General features: G+C 44.6%; 1 protein-coding gene across 1 annotated transcript in view; it reads right to left on the bottom strand.

The window, feature by feature from the left end:
* Window positions 1-15,342, bottom strand: part of jagn (jagunal) — an 85,639-nt gene that overhangs the window by 26,020 nt on the left and 44,277 nt on the right. Inside the window, exon 4 of the mRNA XM_068346437.1 lies at window positions 9,014-9,155. Within this exon, the coding sequence (XP_068202538.1) occupies window positions 9,014-9,155 (142 nt within the window). The remainder of the gene's footprint in view (window positions 1-9,013; window positions 9,156-15,342) is intronic.

Here is a 15,342-nt window from a genome sequence, read left to right as displayed (position 1 = left end):
AGCACACCATAAGGCTTCTGATTGTCCTCGTAAAGGTTATGACCTTTTTAGAAAGTACCTAAGAGCTCTAACTGGGCAAAGTACTCTCTCCAGTTCGTTCCCCACCAAGTTGGACAGGCTTGGGATCTCGAACGACTTAGGCCAAGGACGTGAAGGAAGCTCGTTTTAGCAAAAAACCGAGCTGCAAGGAACATGTAGCCGTTTCAGATGTGAAAACTATGTTCCTGCTGAAGGCGTGGATCTCACTTACTCTTTTAGCTGTTGTCAAGCACACGAGGAAAAGAGTTTTTAATGTGAGGTCCTTAAAAGAGGCTGATTGGAGAGGTTCAAATCTTGATGACATAAGGAACCTTAGGACCACGTCTAGATTCCAGCCTGGAGTGGACAACCGACGTTCCTTTGAGGTCTCAAAAGACCTAAGGAGGTCCTGTAGATCTTTGTTGGTGGAAAGATCCAAGCCTCTGTGGCGGAAAACCGCTGCCAACATACTTCTGTAACCCTTGATCGTAGGAGCTGAAAGGGATCTTACGTTCCTTAGATGTAACAGGAAGTCAGCAATCTGGGTTACAGTGGTACTGGTTGAGGAAACTGCATTGGCCTTGTACCAGCTTCGGAAGACTTCCCCTTTAGACTGATAGACTCTGAGAGTGGATGTCCTCCTTGCTCTGGCAATCGCTCTGGCTGCCTCCTTCGAAAAGCCCCTAGCTCTTGAGAGTCTTTCGAAAGTCTGAAGGCAGTCAGACGAAGAGCGTGGAGGTTTGGGTGTACCTTCTTTACGTGAGGTTGACGTAGAAGGTCCACTCCTAGAGGAAGAGTCCTGGGAATGTCGACCAGCCATTGCAGTACCTCTATGAACCATTCTCTCGCGGGCCAGAGCGGAGCCAAACAACGTCAGCCGTGTCCCTTTGCGAGAGGCGAACTTCTGAAGTACCCTGTTGACAATCTTGAACGGCGGGAATGCATACAGGTCGAGATGGGACCAATCCAGCAGAAAAGCATCCACGTGAACTGCTGCTGGGTCTGGAATCGGAGAACAATACAATGGGAGCCTCTAGGTTATCGAGGTAGCGAACAGATCTATGGTTGGCTGACCCCACAGGGCCCAAAGTCTGCTGCAAACATTCTTGTGAAGGGTCCACTCTGTGGGGATGACCTGACCCTTCCGGCTGAGGCGATCTGCCATGACATTCATATCGCCCTGAATGAACCTCGTTACCAGCGTGAGCTTTCGATCTTTTGACCAGATGAGGAGGTCCCTTGCGATCTAGAACAACTGCCACGAATGAGTCCCTCCCTGCTTGGAGATGTAAGCCAAGGCTGAGGTGTTGTCAGAGTCCACCTCCACCACCTTGTTAAGCTGGAGGGACTTGAAGTTTATCAAGGCCAGATGAACCGCCAACCGCTCCTTGCAATTGATGTGAAGTGTCCTTTGCTCCTGATTCCATGTTCCCGAGCATTCCTGTCCGTCCAAAGTCGCACCCCAGCCCGTGTCTGATGCGTCCGAGAAGAGACGGCGGTCGGGTTTCTGAACAGCCAAAGGTAGACTTCCTTGAGAAGAAAACTGTTCTTTCACCACGTGAGAGTAGACCTCCTCTCTTCGGAAACAGGAACTGAGACCGTCTCTAGCGTCATGTCCTTTATCCAGTGAGCAGCTAGATGATACTGAAGGGGGCGGAGATGGAGTCTCCCTAACTCGATGAACAGGGCCAGCGATGAAAGTGTCCCTGTTAGACTCATCCACTACCTGACTGAGCATCGGTTCCTTCTCAGCATGCTCTGGATGCATTCTAGGGCTTGGTAGATCCTTGGGGCCGACGGAAAAGCCCGAAAAGCTCGACTCTGAAGCTCCATACCCAGGTAGACAATGGTCTGGGATGGGACGAGCTGGGACTCCTCAAAATTGACCAGGAGGCCCAGTTCCTTGGTCAGATCCATAGTCCATCTGAGAATCTCCAGACAGCGACGACTTGTGGGAGCTCTTAAAAGCCAGTCGTCTGACGGAGCCGGACACAAGATCATGGTACTGCTGCACAGTCTGTGAACTGTCAACCATGGGGAAGCGAGGAAGTACAGCGACAACCCGAAACTGTCTAGACTGTCTGGGTCGTACAGACAACTCCTTATCGGGTTGCTGAGGTTGCCGCACTGCGTCACAACAAGTCACTTCTGCTGGTTGTTGAACGTCTTCCCAGTGACACACTGACTCCGTAAACAAAAAATCCTCTAACAAGGACTAAGCTTGGACTGCATGTCTTGCAACAAAGCTCAAGGTCTATGGGAGCAGGTGTGGCAACAGACGGGGTTAGCGACTGAAGCGGAACCATTACCCTCCCTGGAAGCATGTTATGCTTAAATAAAAGTCCATAGGAGGCTAAGCAGCTTAAGGCTCCTCTCCAAATGACAGAGTCCTCAAGGGAATATCAGAAGGAGGGAGAATAGTACTTTCTCATCTACAGGAACCAAATCCGAGAAAAGCTAAGTTCTCTCAGTGAGGGTTTCACTGGTGCAAAAGCAGCAGACCAGAAGGCAACGTTATGAAACTGCTTGACAGTCTTGTGAGTTGGCAACAACCAAAGATGTGTGACTGAGGAGCATGCGGTAAGGTATGCAGAGCATGCTGTAAGGTATGCAGAGCATGCTGTAAGGTATGCAGAGCATGCTGTATGTAGTTGCATGGCATGCGGCTTATGCTGCATGGGATGAGGCTCATGCTGCATGGGATGAGGCTCATGCTGCATGGTATGAGGCTCATGCTGCATGGGATGAGGCTCATGCTGCATGGGATGAGGCTCATGCTGCATGGGATGAGGCTCATGCTGCAAGGGATGAGGCTCATGCCGCATGGGTTGAGGAGGATGCCGCATAGTATGAGGCTCCTGCCTCATGGGTTGAGGAGGTTGCCGCATAGCATGAGGCTCCTGCCTCATGGTTTGAGGAGGATGCCGCATAGCATGAGGCTCCTCATAGCATGAGGCTCCTGCCTCATGGGTTGAGGAGGATGCCGCATAGCATGAGGCTCCTGCCTCATGGGTTGAGGAGGATGCCGCAAAGCATGAGGCTCCTGCCTCATGGGTAGAGGAGGTTGCCGCATAGCATGAGGCTCCTGCCTCATGGGTTGAGGAGGATGCCGTATAGCATGAGGCTCCTCATAGCATGAGGCTCCTGCCTCATGGGTTGAGGAGGATGCCGCATAGCATGAGGCTCCTCATAGCATGAGGCTCCTACCTCATGGGTTGAGGAGGATGCCGCATAGCATGAGGCTCCTGCCTCATGGTTTGAGGAGGATGCCGCATAGCATGAGGCTCCTGCCTCATGGGTAGAGGAGGTTGCCGCATAGCATGAGGCTCCTGCCTCATGGGTTGAGGAGGATGCCGCATAGCATGAGGCTCCTCATAGCATGAGGCTCCTGCCTCATGGGTAGAGGAGGTTGCCGCATAGCATGAGGCTCCTGCCTCATGGGTTGAGGAGGTTGCCTCATAGTGCTGGAACCCGGCAACTCCCGATGCGGCAACTCACGCATGAAAGCAGGAGGCGCAGCAAGAACATGCGTCTGGCAGGGTGGACTGCGCATCGGAGGTGGAGCTCTCACAGGTGGAGGGTGGGAGCAGGCAGCCGCAGTATCTGCTGAGCGCACAACCTCGGCGGGTTGTAGGTTAACAGGCTACATTGTCAACCTTCCAGCATGATACTCCTGTATGAAGGAGCAAGCTGAGACTGTATAGTCTGCAGCATGGACCACTAGGGTCTATGAAAGACAACAACAAACGGAGCTACTGTCCGTTGAGACTGAGGGTCTAAAACAGCTGGTGCGGCAACAGACGGAGTTACTGCCTGTTGCGGTACCACCTTGCCTCTCTGGGAGGTGTGCAGTTGTCGTACTGCAGCAAGTCCGAACTGACCCAGTGCTAATGGCTACACCTAGGAGTTGGACTTGCGCGGAAGGGACCGACTTGCACTTAAAAGCTGCAAGATTTGGTCCATGGTTTCTGCGAGAAACCTCTTCCGCAGACGAGGAATAAATGGGCTCTCTCGTCTTTGTGTGGGTGGGGTGATCACGTCGGCTACGTGAGTGGGTACACCCGAAACCACGGAGGGAAACGTCTGTTCGTCGATCAAGGCCTGATGAACCCATAAGTCCTTCGACGTTACTTCTCCCCTGGGCTTGGGAGCTTGTAAGAGGTCCCAGACTAGGCGAACAACTGGCACGAACAGACGAACCCTCGAACGCAACACTGTAACACTTTGCGCTTATCACTTTATCACTTTTGAATTTCTGTTTGCACTTATTTCACTGAACTCGAAACTTTAAGTGGTTTGTACCTGAAACACGAAATTCTATCCTTCATTAAAAGTTAGTAATTGCGAAAACAGTATTACAATGTAACAGAAAAACATAATGAAAGATAAAAAATTCAGTGGCTGGAAAAGAGACTAAACACTAGATCAAATAAACTACGTTTAAAATCTCTCACCGCATAAAGCCTGGGAACAAGAATAAAACTCTAGAAACGTTTACCTTCTTCCCCTAAAGAGACTAGGGAGAAGAGCAAAAACGATAACAACGTTACCCGCTTGAACGAAACGTTTATCCTCCTCTCTCTCCCTCCGTCTCTATCTCTCTCTCTCTCTCTCTCTCTTGACTTAGAACCTGAGAGATGAGCCCAATTATATATATTGTTAAAACATATTATTGTTAAAGGAAAAAAACTGAAAGATTTCCCAAATAAAAAGTTCCTTTATTAGAATTAAAACCCTTTAAGCTAAGAAAGAATGAACAAAACGCTAGAATCGGTTTACTCTTACTGCAACGTGAAACCGTGAATACTCTCTCTCTATCGTAACGATAGAGCGCAAGTTGAACGTTCTGAACGTCAACAACTGCGGAGACAAAACAAAACGTTAGTTCAACTTTGAAAACAGTACGAGACTATCAAAGAAATTCTTTCAAAAACATAAAATAGCATAAAATCTTAACAGGCAAAAACGATATGACGGGCTCAATGTTAATTAACTTCGGTTCCAAGAAAAGACCGCCTACTATTAGGAAAGGTCGCATATAAACAAACATAAAAATTAATTTTAATAAGTTTATAATAAAAGGAAGTTAATCGAAGAGGCCTATAAAGGCGGAGAGATATAAAATAAATCTATAACTTTGTTAAGCAAAATAAAGAAAGAGAGTCTATACTCTCTTCAACACCAACACTTCCGTCTAAGGGAAGGGTCGGCCATTTAAAAGTGAAAGAGAGTTCATACTCTCTTCGTCACCAAAATTAAATCAAATTAATTCCAAAAACTTGCTAAGCTAATGTTAAAGCTTCCTGAATAGCGAAGGCTAAACTCTAGAGCAAATACATCACCAAATCGTGAACAATAACTCCAGAATCAACAGCGTATCCATGTAGGTCTTGCCGGCGGCACGACAGAGGAAAAATTGAGGTGGTGTTGACAAGAAGTACTGGAGTACCTGACCACAGATGGCGCTGTTGTGTACACCCCCACCTGTATAGCGATCGCTGGCGTATCCCGACCGTAGATTTCTGTCGGGCAACAGAGTTGACAGCTACATGATCATCGGGTAAGATTAATATTGAAAATTAAGTGATTTACACTTAGTGTAAAACAAAAATAACAGAATGATAAGCATAGGATAGAGTATTTGGTAAACAAAATGAGATTATAACATAGTTTCAGAGAGAGGGTTCCCAATATTTTATCAGAACCTTTCATGGAGGAAAACTCTTCTTCCTAGCAGTATACATTCCTCCTCCTCCTCTGCTAAGTCTCCCTCACCCAAAACATGACTCTTTTCAAAGGTAAAGCGAGAGTTAATTTGTCAATTATTTTTATTCTTGTGAATTATTAATTTCTATTTATTTCTTATATTAGGGGCCATAATTTTTACAATAATTACATTACAAAACCTTTAAACATGAGTGTATATGTGCATTTAAGGGCATTTGGAGCACATGGTAATTTTCCTTTATTTCTCATGGGAACAATTGTAACCTGAGGTACTACTGTGAGTTGAATTAATGACTTTGGTTCATAACAGAAATCCAGTAATTGGGAGACACCTCGGAAAAACTGATCCACACTCCTGAAAAACATGCAGAACTGTTGCAACATTACGGTATCTGATAATTTGAAATTCTTAAACTCTTACTGTACTTATAGAAGAATATTCTGGGAATAAGGAACCTTCTCCCTTGTGCTACAAATACAAAAAAAAACATGGGGAAACTGACAAAGTAGATTCCTAGAAAAATATTTGATTCTTTCTTGCTGTTCTCAAATTCTGCTAGGGTAATTTTAATAGCATAAACCTTCCAATTATTATCTGTACCTAGCTAAACCTTTCAGAATGTAATGTAGGGTAAAATATACTAGAGAAAAAGAAAATTTGAGAATACTCGTAGATATCAGAATAACTAGATAAGATACTTTACGGCTTAAAGAATCTGAACTAAACTAACCTAAGTATCTCCAAGGGAAGGGCTCAAGCTGACACTAATGGCTCAATCGGTATTGGTGACGGCATAAGACTCTGGCAGATAAAACTCCCTATGCCACAAAAGTAGAGGAAGAAAATTGCTAGATTGGCTGGATTAACCTGCAGATCTGATCATCCACTCAGCCCAGTGTCATGCTAGCCAAGTATGACCATGGCAGCTCCAGAGAAGGCCTCAACCTTTGAAGGGTACCAAAGTGCCAATCAATGTCCAATGACATTATATATGGTAGAAGATTCTGTACATAAGCCCTTCCTTTTTTAGGTCGAATATGATGCCACAAGGATGCAAGTCTTGTAAGGGCTGCTCTCAAGCTTCTAACAGATCCATTCTTTTTTATTTCTTTATATAATTCAACTTGAATCTTCCCCAGCTGGGCTTCAGAAAGATTCATTTTTACATCTGGATCAGTATCAACAGTTAACAAAAGCAATGTTTCAATTCCAATTGACAAAAGTTGTGAATATCTGCAGTTTTGGCTCCCACCAAGGCATCAGAAATTATTGTAGGGGTGGCAGCTTTATCTTTGCTGTTTAATACTTTGTCCTTTTTGCTGAGTAACCCCTGGCTTTGCTGAGAGAGTGATGATGCAAGCAAAGCCATGGTGCTAATGTGTTCAGGAGGCCTCGCCCAGTTCACTGCACCTATAAAAAAGGAAGCCTCCATAAAGAAACATTCCAACAAAAGATTCTGTCTCTGCAGGCACCAAATCCAAGTCAAGCACAATTGTATCTGAGGAACTTCAAGCCCCTCATTCTTTGAAAGGGTCAATGGCACGGTTTTCTGCTCGGGAAATCTCTCTTTTTTTCCCATAAAAATGAGCAGTACCACCCAAAAACAAAACCAGCAATGTAATCAGGAGCTAATGATGGACCAGGAGGTGTCTTTATCTGAAGTACTGAACCTCCAATAGCAGAGAAGAGAGAGGCACTCCACGGTACATGTAAGAAGGGTGAGGGAGGGCAGGCATGATCCTCCAACACCTGGCCAATGCTGCAAGTACTCATGCCCACACTTGGCCTAACACCTTCTATTGGCCTGGCAACCAAGGTAATAGAGCTGATAATCCAGGTTATACCAACAATATGCAGGAGGTCAGATATCAGCCAGGAGATGTCTACCTCTTCCATAAAGAGACGTGTGATTGATCAAAGTCTTGTAGGAGTCTTCTGATCAGCCTTCCAGGTCTTTTTTTTTCCTGAGAATAATGACAATCTGAAGGAGGAGGAGTACACTCGAGTACACTCCCTTCTTCCTCCTAGACACAGAGTGTAGCAGTTTAAGTCTCTATGGAAAGAAACAAAAAGCGTCACTCTGACAGGAACCATAACAATGGGGATCAAAGTCACCGGGGAATGACAGGGATTTTTACTGGCATTGGGGATGCTGACACACCCCTTGGGAAAGGCACCTGGATAACAGGACACAAGGGTTACACACAATACAAGCATAAGTTTAACAGGCACTGGTGACACCGGGAAGACATAGCCTTTGCTACCAACTCTTTCAACACAGTTACAGAAGGCTTAAACAAAAGACCTACAGAAGGTGACACACCACCAAGACCGAAGCTCCTACAGAAGCAGATTCGAAGTCTCCCGTCTTCTCATACGTACTCCCTGGGGACAGACTGAGCATACATATATAAGTCTCAGAGGTTTGTGAACTCAAGAGAAATTACAGTTATAGAGCTTCTCAGGCATCAACTTGAGCAATGCCAAGGTTGATGCCAAAGAGTACTTACAGTACATGGATGCTTCTTTATTGCCAACCCTTTCCAATGAACAGGAGGCCATCACCTGAATTCGGTACACATAATTATCGCAAACAATTATGCTCCCTAAAAAACCGTAAAGATTAAGAATCAACGGCAAGTTTTGACATAAAACTGTTACATCGACTATTCGACTATCCTTTGTGGGTATTTTTGCACAATATTTCACTTTGTTTCCGTAACTGATTAAGCAAAGCCAGCCAAACACCATTCAATCTGAAAGATATGAGAAATATCAAAATCTGTTACAAGGATCAACAGTACGTCTGCACGAGTTGTGGCCAAAGACAAAAGTGAAGAGGTGGTGGGGCTACACGAAAGTGTGTTTTACCTGTCATTGACTACCTTGTTAACAATTTCAACGGCCATTCCAGGGCTAAAAACATTCATATTTCAAACACAGAAAATTCTGCATACAGGTAGGAACAAATGTTTATACAGTACAGTATCTCTTAAAGAGGTCCAATGATATAAATGTAATTATCTAAAATATCAAACATGGAACCTAATATTTCATCCATCAATATACTTGGGAAAGTCCACAATAATGTTCTCTACATTAAAACGGATATTGCACAGATCACCTTGGTGGCTCCTAATTCTGCAGTATGAGCATTACTAAAGGTAATACAGTATGTCATAATATGGAACACTTCAATGTTCAACTATTGAATTTGCTAAAATAAATTAATTGAAAAAAAAAGGGAATCTTACAACTATTACTCACCTCTGGAACTTCTAATTCTTCTATTTCCAACACAAATATATCAAGTCGATCGAGAATATGTGGTACCATCTTCACTACCATGAGCAATGCCAATAAGAGATGTGCAAAAACACATTTTCTCAGACGGCCTTTATTCAGTGCACTGGGAAAAAAGTACAAGAAAAATTAGTTTCCAAAACACTTCAAGCTTACCAAATATAACTACAGTAAAACAATTAGGTATACAAATGCTGTCTTTTTTTACCAGAAATATTCTTTACAAAATAAATCAATATGTTAAGAACAACCCACTGTACAATGTAAGAGTAATTTTTGAAATTAAAATAACGTTGGGAAATTATCATGGGATATATTGAACACACTAAACCAAAACAATCAATTGCAATACAAACAATAGAAAAATAATTGCTGAGGGAATTGCTACATCTCAAACTCTGAACACTCATGCTTAACAAGACATCTACACTTCTTTAACTCTGGTGGGTCCAGTTAGTGGGAATCCTCTTCACAACTCACAGGTTGCAAAACCTCCAAACTGCAACTTATCAAGCTTTGATCCGGTAAGAAATGCCTCACACCTTTCTATCATTGTCAGGACAAAGAGTTCTGCTTCCAGGTTTTTATTCTTTATGCTAATATACCTCAATGAACATTAAAATCTTTGGTAGGCCTCTCAATTTAGTACTTATTGCACTTTAAAATTTGTTTATCCAGAAACTTTAAACGTACTGTTCAAAGACTTACCTACTTTTATAAGACATCATGCATATTTCATCAGTGTAATTCTTTAATTTTCAAAATGTATGGTACCCTTCTCATAAAATACAAAAGCAAATCTGTAAATTCAAAATATAAATTCTTGGTAAATTCAGTACAATACTGTACCTGGAAAGACTGCTAACCCAAAAATAATATGTACTAATGTATGTGACAAGACAATATGTACAGAAATAAGTGTTTAAAAAAATATGAAATGAATCTCCACTGGCATAAAAAGCAAACTGACTAATTAAAATTATATTTTAATTATAAAATAAATTTTTGAATATACTTACCCGGTGAATATATAATAGCTGCAACTCTGCGGCTCGACAGAAAACACACTCAAAAAACTCGCGAGCGATCGCTATGAAGGTTGCGGGTGTGCCCACCAGCGCCAACTGTCGGCCAGATACCACTCTTGTATGTAAACAAAACCTTCAATTCTTCTCGTCCCGCTGCGTCTCTATTGGGGAGGAAGGGAGGGTCATTTAATTTATATATTCACCGGGTAAGTATATTCAAAAATTTATTTTATAATTAAAATATCATTTTTAAATATTTAACTTAGCCGGTGAATATATAATAGCTGATTCACACCCAAGGAGGTGGGTAGAGACCAGAGTTAATTATGTTTACAGCGTATAAGCTAATAGTTTTTTCATTTTGACAGTTATCAATATAACAAAACCAAAATATATAGGTACCTGGTAAGGAAGTTGACTTAGACGATTACTCTGCCTTGTAAGTCTGTCTTCCTCACGGAGCCCAGCGATCCTCTTAGGATGCTGAAAGACTCCCAGGAGCTGAAGTATCAAGGGTTGCAACCCATACAACAGGACCTCATCAAACCCCTAATCTGGGCGCTCTCAAGAAATGACTTTGACCACCCGCCAAATCAACCAGGATGCGAAAGGCTTCTTAGCCTTCCGAACAACCCATAAAACAATATTAAAAACATTTCAAGAGACAGATTAAAAGGATATTAGAATTAGGGAAGTGTAGTGGTAGAACCCTCACCCACTACTGCACTCGCTGCAACGAATGGACCCAGTGTGTAGCAGTCCTCGTAAAGAGTCTGGACATCTTTTAAGTAAAATGACGCGAACACTTACTTGCTTCTCCAAAAAGTCGCGTCCATAATACTTTGCAGAGATTTATTTTGCTTGAAGGCCACGGAGGTTGCTATATCTCTAACTTCGTGCGTCTTAACCTTAAGCAAACATCGGTCTTTCTCATTCAAGTGAGAATGAGCTTTTCGTATTAAAAAAATCTGATAAAATATGACAAAGCATTCTTTGACATAGGCAATGAAGGTTTCTTAACTGAGCACCATAATGCCTCAGATTTCCCTCGTAATGACTTAGTACGAGCTAAATCGAACTTAAGAGCTCTAACAGGACATAATACTCATTCCAGTTCGTTGCCTACGATCTCTGATAAGCAAGGAATATCAAAAGATTTAGGCCAAGGCCAAGTTGAAGTGAACAAGTGGCTTTTTTCTGTAGAAAAGCCGATGTTCTTACTGAAGGCATGAAGTTCATTGACCCTTTTAGCCAAAGCCAAGCACACTAGGAAAAGTGTCTTGAGGGTGAGATCCTTCAGGGAGGCTGAATGTAATGGCTCAAACCTGTCTGACATGAGGAACCTTAGGAACACGTCTAAGTTCCATCCAGGAGTTGCCAAACGACGTTCCTTAGAGGTCTCGATAGACTTAAGGAGATCTTGGAGATCTTTATTGTTGGAAAGATCTAAGCCTGTGTCGAAAGACCGAAGCCAACATGCTCCTGTAGCCCTTAATCATGGGAGCTGAAAGGGAGTGAACCTTTCTCAGATGTAAAAGAAAATCTGCGATTTGGGCTACAGAGGTACAGTACTGGACGAGGACACAGATGCTGACTTGCACCAGTCTCGAAAGACTTCCCACTTCGACTGGTATACTCTAATGGTAGAAGCTCTCCTAGCTCTTGCAATCGCACTGGCTGCCTCCTTCGAAAAGCCTCTAGCTCTTGAGAGTCTTTCGATAGTCTGAAGGAAGTCAGACGAAGAGCGGGGAGGCTTTGATGGACATTCTTTACGTGGGGCTGACGTAACAGATCTACCGTTAGAGGAAGACTTCTTGGAAAGTCTACCAGCCATTGAAGTACCTCGGTGCACCACTCTCTCGCGGGCCAGAGGGTAGCAACCAACGTCAACCTTGTCCCTTCGTGAGAGGCGAACTTCTGCAGTACCTTGTTGACTATCTTGAATGGTGGGAATGCATATAAGTCCAGAAAAGACCAATCCAGTAGAAACGCGTCTATGTAGATTGCTTCTGTATCTAGGACTGGAGAGCAATAGATTGGTAACCTTTTGGTCAACGAGGAGGCAAAGAGGTCTATGGTGGGTTGACCCCAAGCAGCCCAAAGACTCTTGCCCACGTCATTGTGGAGGGTCCATTCCGTGGGTATCACCTGACCCCTCCGACTGAGACAGTCTGCCAAGACGTTCAAGTCCCCCTGGATGAATCTCGTCAACAGGGAGATGCCTCGAATTCTTGACCATAAGAGAAGGTCCCTTGCGATCTCGAGCAGCGTGAAGGAGTGTGTGCCTCCTTGCTTGGAGATGTACGCCAAAGTTGTGGTGTTGTCTGAGTTGCCTCTACCACTAAGTTTCGAAGAAGCCTTCTAATATCATCAAGGCCAAGTGGACTGCTAATAGCTCCTTGCCTTTGATGTGCATGCTCTTCTGACTTGAGGTCCACAGACCCGAGCATTCCCGACCGTCCAGGGTCGCACCCCAACCCAAATCCGACGCGTCTGAGGACAACACGTGGTTTGGGTTCTTGACTGCTAGGGATAGTCCCTCTCTCAGACTGATATTGCTGTCCCACCATTTCAGGCATGCCTTTACTGGTTCGGAGACTGGGAGTGATACCGTCTCTAATGTCTTGTCCTAGTTCCAGTGAAAGGCTAGATGGAACCGGAGAGGCAGAAGGTGTAGTCTCCCTTGTGAGACAAACTGCTCCAGGGATGATAGAGTCCCTACGAGACTGTTCCAACTCCTGACTGAATAAACGTTTCGTTTCAGCATTAGTTGGACTTCGAGCAGGGCTTGACTGCGAATCTCCATCCCCAAATATAGAATAATCTGGGATGGGATCAGTTGGGACTTTTAGGTTGACCAAAAGTCCCAACTCCCTGGCCAGACTCAACGTCCAATGTAGATCCTGCAGACAGTGAAGACTGGACGATGCTCTGAGAAGCCAGTCGTCCAAGTACAGGGAGGCTCGGATCCCCAATAGATGGAGGGATTTTGCCACATTCCTCATGAGCCTCGTAAAAACGAGAGGCGCAGGACTGAGGCCAAAACACAGGACTCGAAACTGGTACCCCACATTCCTGTAAACAAACCTCAGAAACGGTTGGGAATCCGGGTGTATAGGAATGTGGAAGTATGCCTCCTGAAGGTCGAGAGAGACCATCCAGTCGCCTTCCATAAATGCTGTCAAGACAGCCTGGTAGACTTCATCGTGAAGTTTGTCTTGACAAAGAACACATCGAGCGCACTTGCCTCTTACGTACTCCTGCAGTGAACATGGCTGCCAAATCATGGAGCCATCCCTGAGGGACTTGTTCCTGCAGAGAACGTGGCTGTCAGATCATTGGAGCCATCCCTGAAAGCCTTGTTTATGCATGACATAATTGTACAGCAAAACTTCAAAGGCTCGAAAACAGCTGTGAAGTCGACCTGTAAAATCTTAGAGCGTCTCATGGCCAGGCGCCAAGGAGAGTCTATGAGGTTTGAGAAGTCTATCTGGGCAGAGGCAGGAACTCCCAAGCCGAGAACTTCTCTCGTGTCATATAAGACTCGCTCTATAAGCCAGTTTAAAAGAAGGGAAAGCAAAGGCTGTCTCCCCCAAACTCCTCCTGGTGATAAACCAGTCGCCTAGCAAACGTAAAGCTCTCATAGAAGAGCGAGAGAGCACTAGCTTATAAAACAACGGCTTCGAAGTAGCTAGGCCTAGTGTAAGCTCTGACGTTTAGGCGAACGAGGAGCAGCAGTTACAAAAAGATCTGGACAAAGATCCTTAAAAATCAGCATGATTTATTTAAAGTCCATAGAGGGCTAAGCAGCTTTAGGCTCCTCTCCGTCTGACAGAGTCCTCAAGGGAATATCAGTAGGAGGGGGAACAGTAACTTCCTCATCTGAAGGAACCTTGTCCGATAATAGCCGAGTCTCAAGCAAGGGAGAGACCTAACGTGGTGGCAATGCTTTACAAGCAGAGTCCACACGCACTGGTGCATTAGTAGCGGACCAGGACGCAACGTCATGTAACTGCTTGACAGTCTGTGAACTGTCAACAACAACAGGTGCGTGAGACCAGGACGCAACGTCATGTAACTGCTTGACAGTCTGTGAACTGTCAACAACAACAGGTGCGTGAGGACGCACAGCGTCCACTCGAGACTGCTTTGACCGCCTAGACTGAGCAGTCAAAACAACTCTAGAATGCGGAGGTTGACGCTCAGCGTCAAAACAAGTCAACTCCGATTGTTGGCGAACGTCCTGAACGTCAACAGGAGCATCAGCAAGTGGCCTAACGTCCAAATGTGGCTGAAAATCCACACGAGACCGCATCGAGTGTGGTTCTAAACAACCTGATTGACGTGACTTGGCTACGCCAACGTCAACAGGACGCACAAAGGAACGTTAGGGTGGCTGAAGGCCAGGATCTCGATGAGATAAACGGCTAGGCTCAACGGACATCGGCAGAATAGTCTTCCATAAGGGAGGCAAGCTTATTCTGCATGTCCTGCCGTACAACCCATTTAGGATCAACGGGAATGGTTGCGGTAAGAGACGAGGGTAACGTCTGTGACCGCAAAACCTTGCCTACAAAAAGACTCTCGGAGTCTGTGTTACGCTTTTGTTAGGCGGCGAGCAGTCTTCCGATCACTGCATAGGGTCAGAGCTGTCCTAATGGTTAAAACCAGGACGCTGGACCTGTCCTGAAAGGACTGACTTTCGCTTAAAGGGCCTGGAAACCTTGTTCCACGGTTTCTTATGCGAAAAGCCTTCGGATGACGAGGAGAAAATCGTCTCTCTCGCCTTATGGTAGGGGTGATCTTGGTAAGATACACCCGATACCATAGAGGGAACGTCTGTTCGCTGATCAAGGCCTCTCGAACCCATAAGTCGTACGACATTACTTCTCCCCTGGCTTGGGAGCTTGCAAGAGGTCCCGGACTAGGCGAACGACAGGCACGAACAGACGAACCCTCGGTCGCAACACTGATAACACTTTGCGCAATATCACTTTATCACTACAATTTTCTGTTTTGCACTTATTTCACTGAAATCGAATTTTTTAACAATTCACATTAGGTATGAATAAAACTGATTTCTACCTGAAGCACGCAATTCTACCCTCATCAAAAGGTTGTAATTGCGAAATCAGTCGTATAATGTAAGCACATTAATACCAGCAAAAAACAGAAAACATATTTTAAGATAAAAAAAAAAATCAGTGGCTGGGGAAGAGACTAAACACTAGTTCATTCAAAACTACGTTTTCAATCTCTCACCGT

Source organism: Palaemon carinicauda, chromosome 22, assembly GCF_036898095.1.
Source record: "Palaemon carinicauda isolate YSFRI2023 chromosome 22, ASM3689809v2, whole genome shotgun sequence".
NCBI lineage: Eukaryota > Metazoa > Arthropoda > Malacostraca > Decapoda > Palaemonidae > Palaemon > Palaemon carinicauda.
The sequence above is the reverse complement of the archived record's forward strand: the minus strand, read 5'-3'. Positions and strand labels throughout refer to the sequence as shown.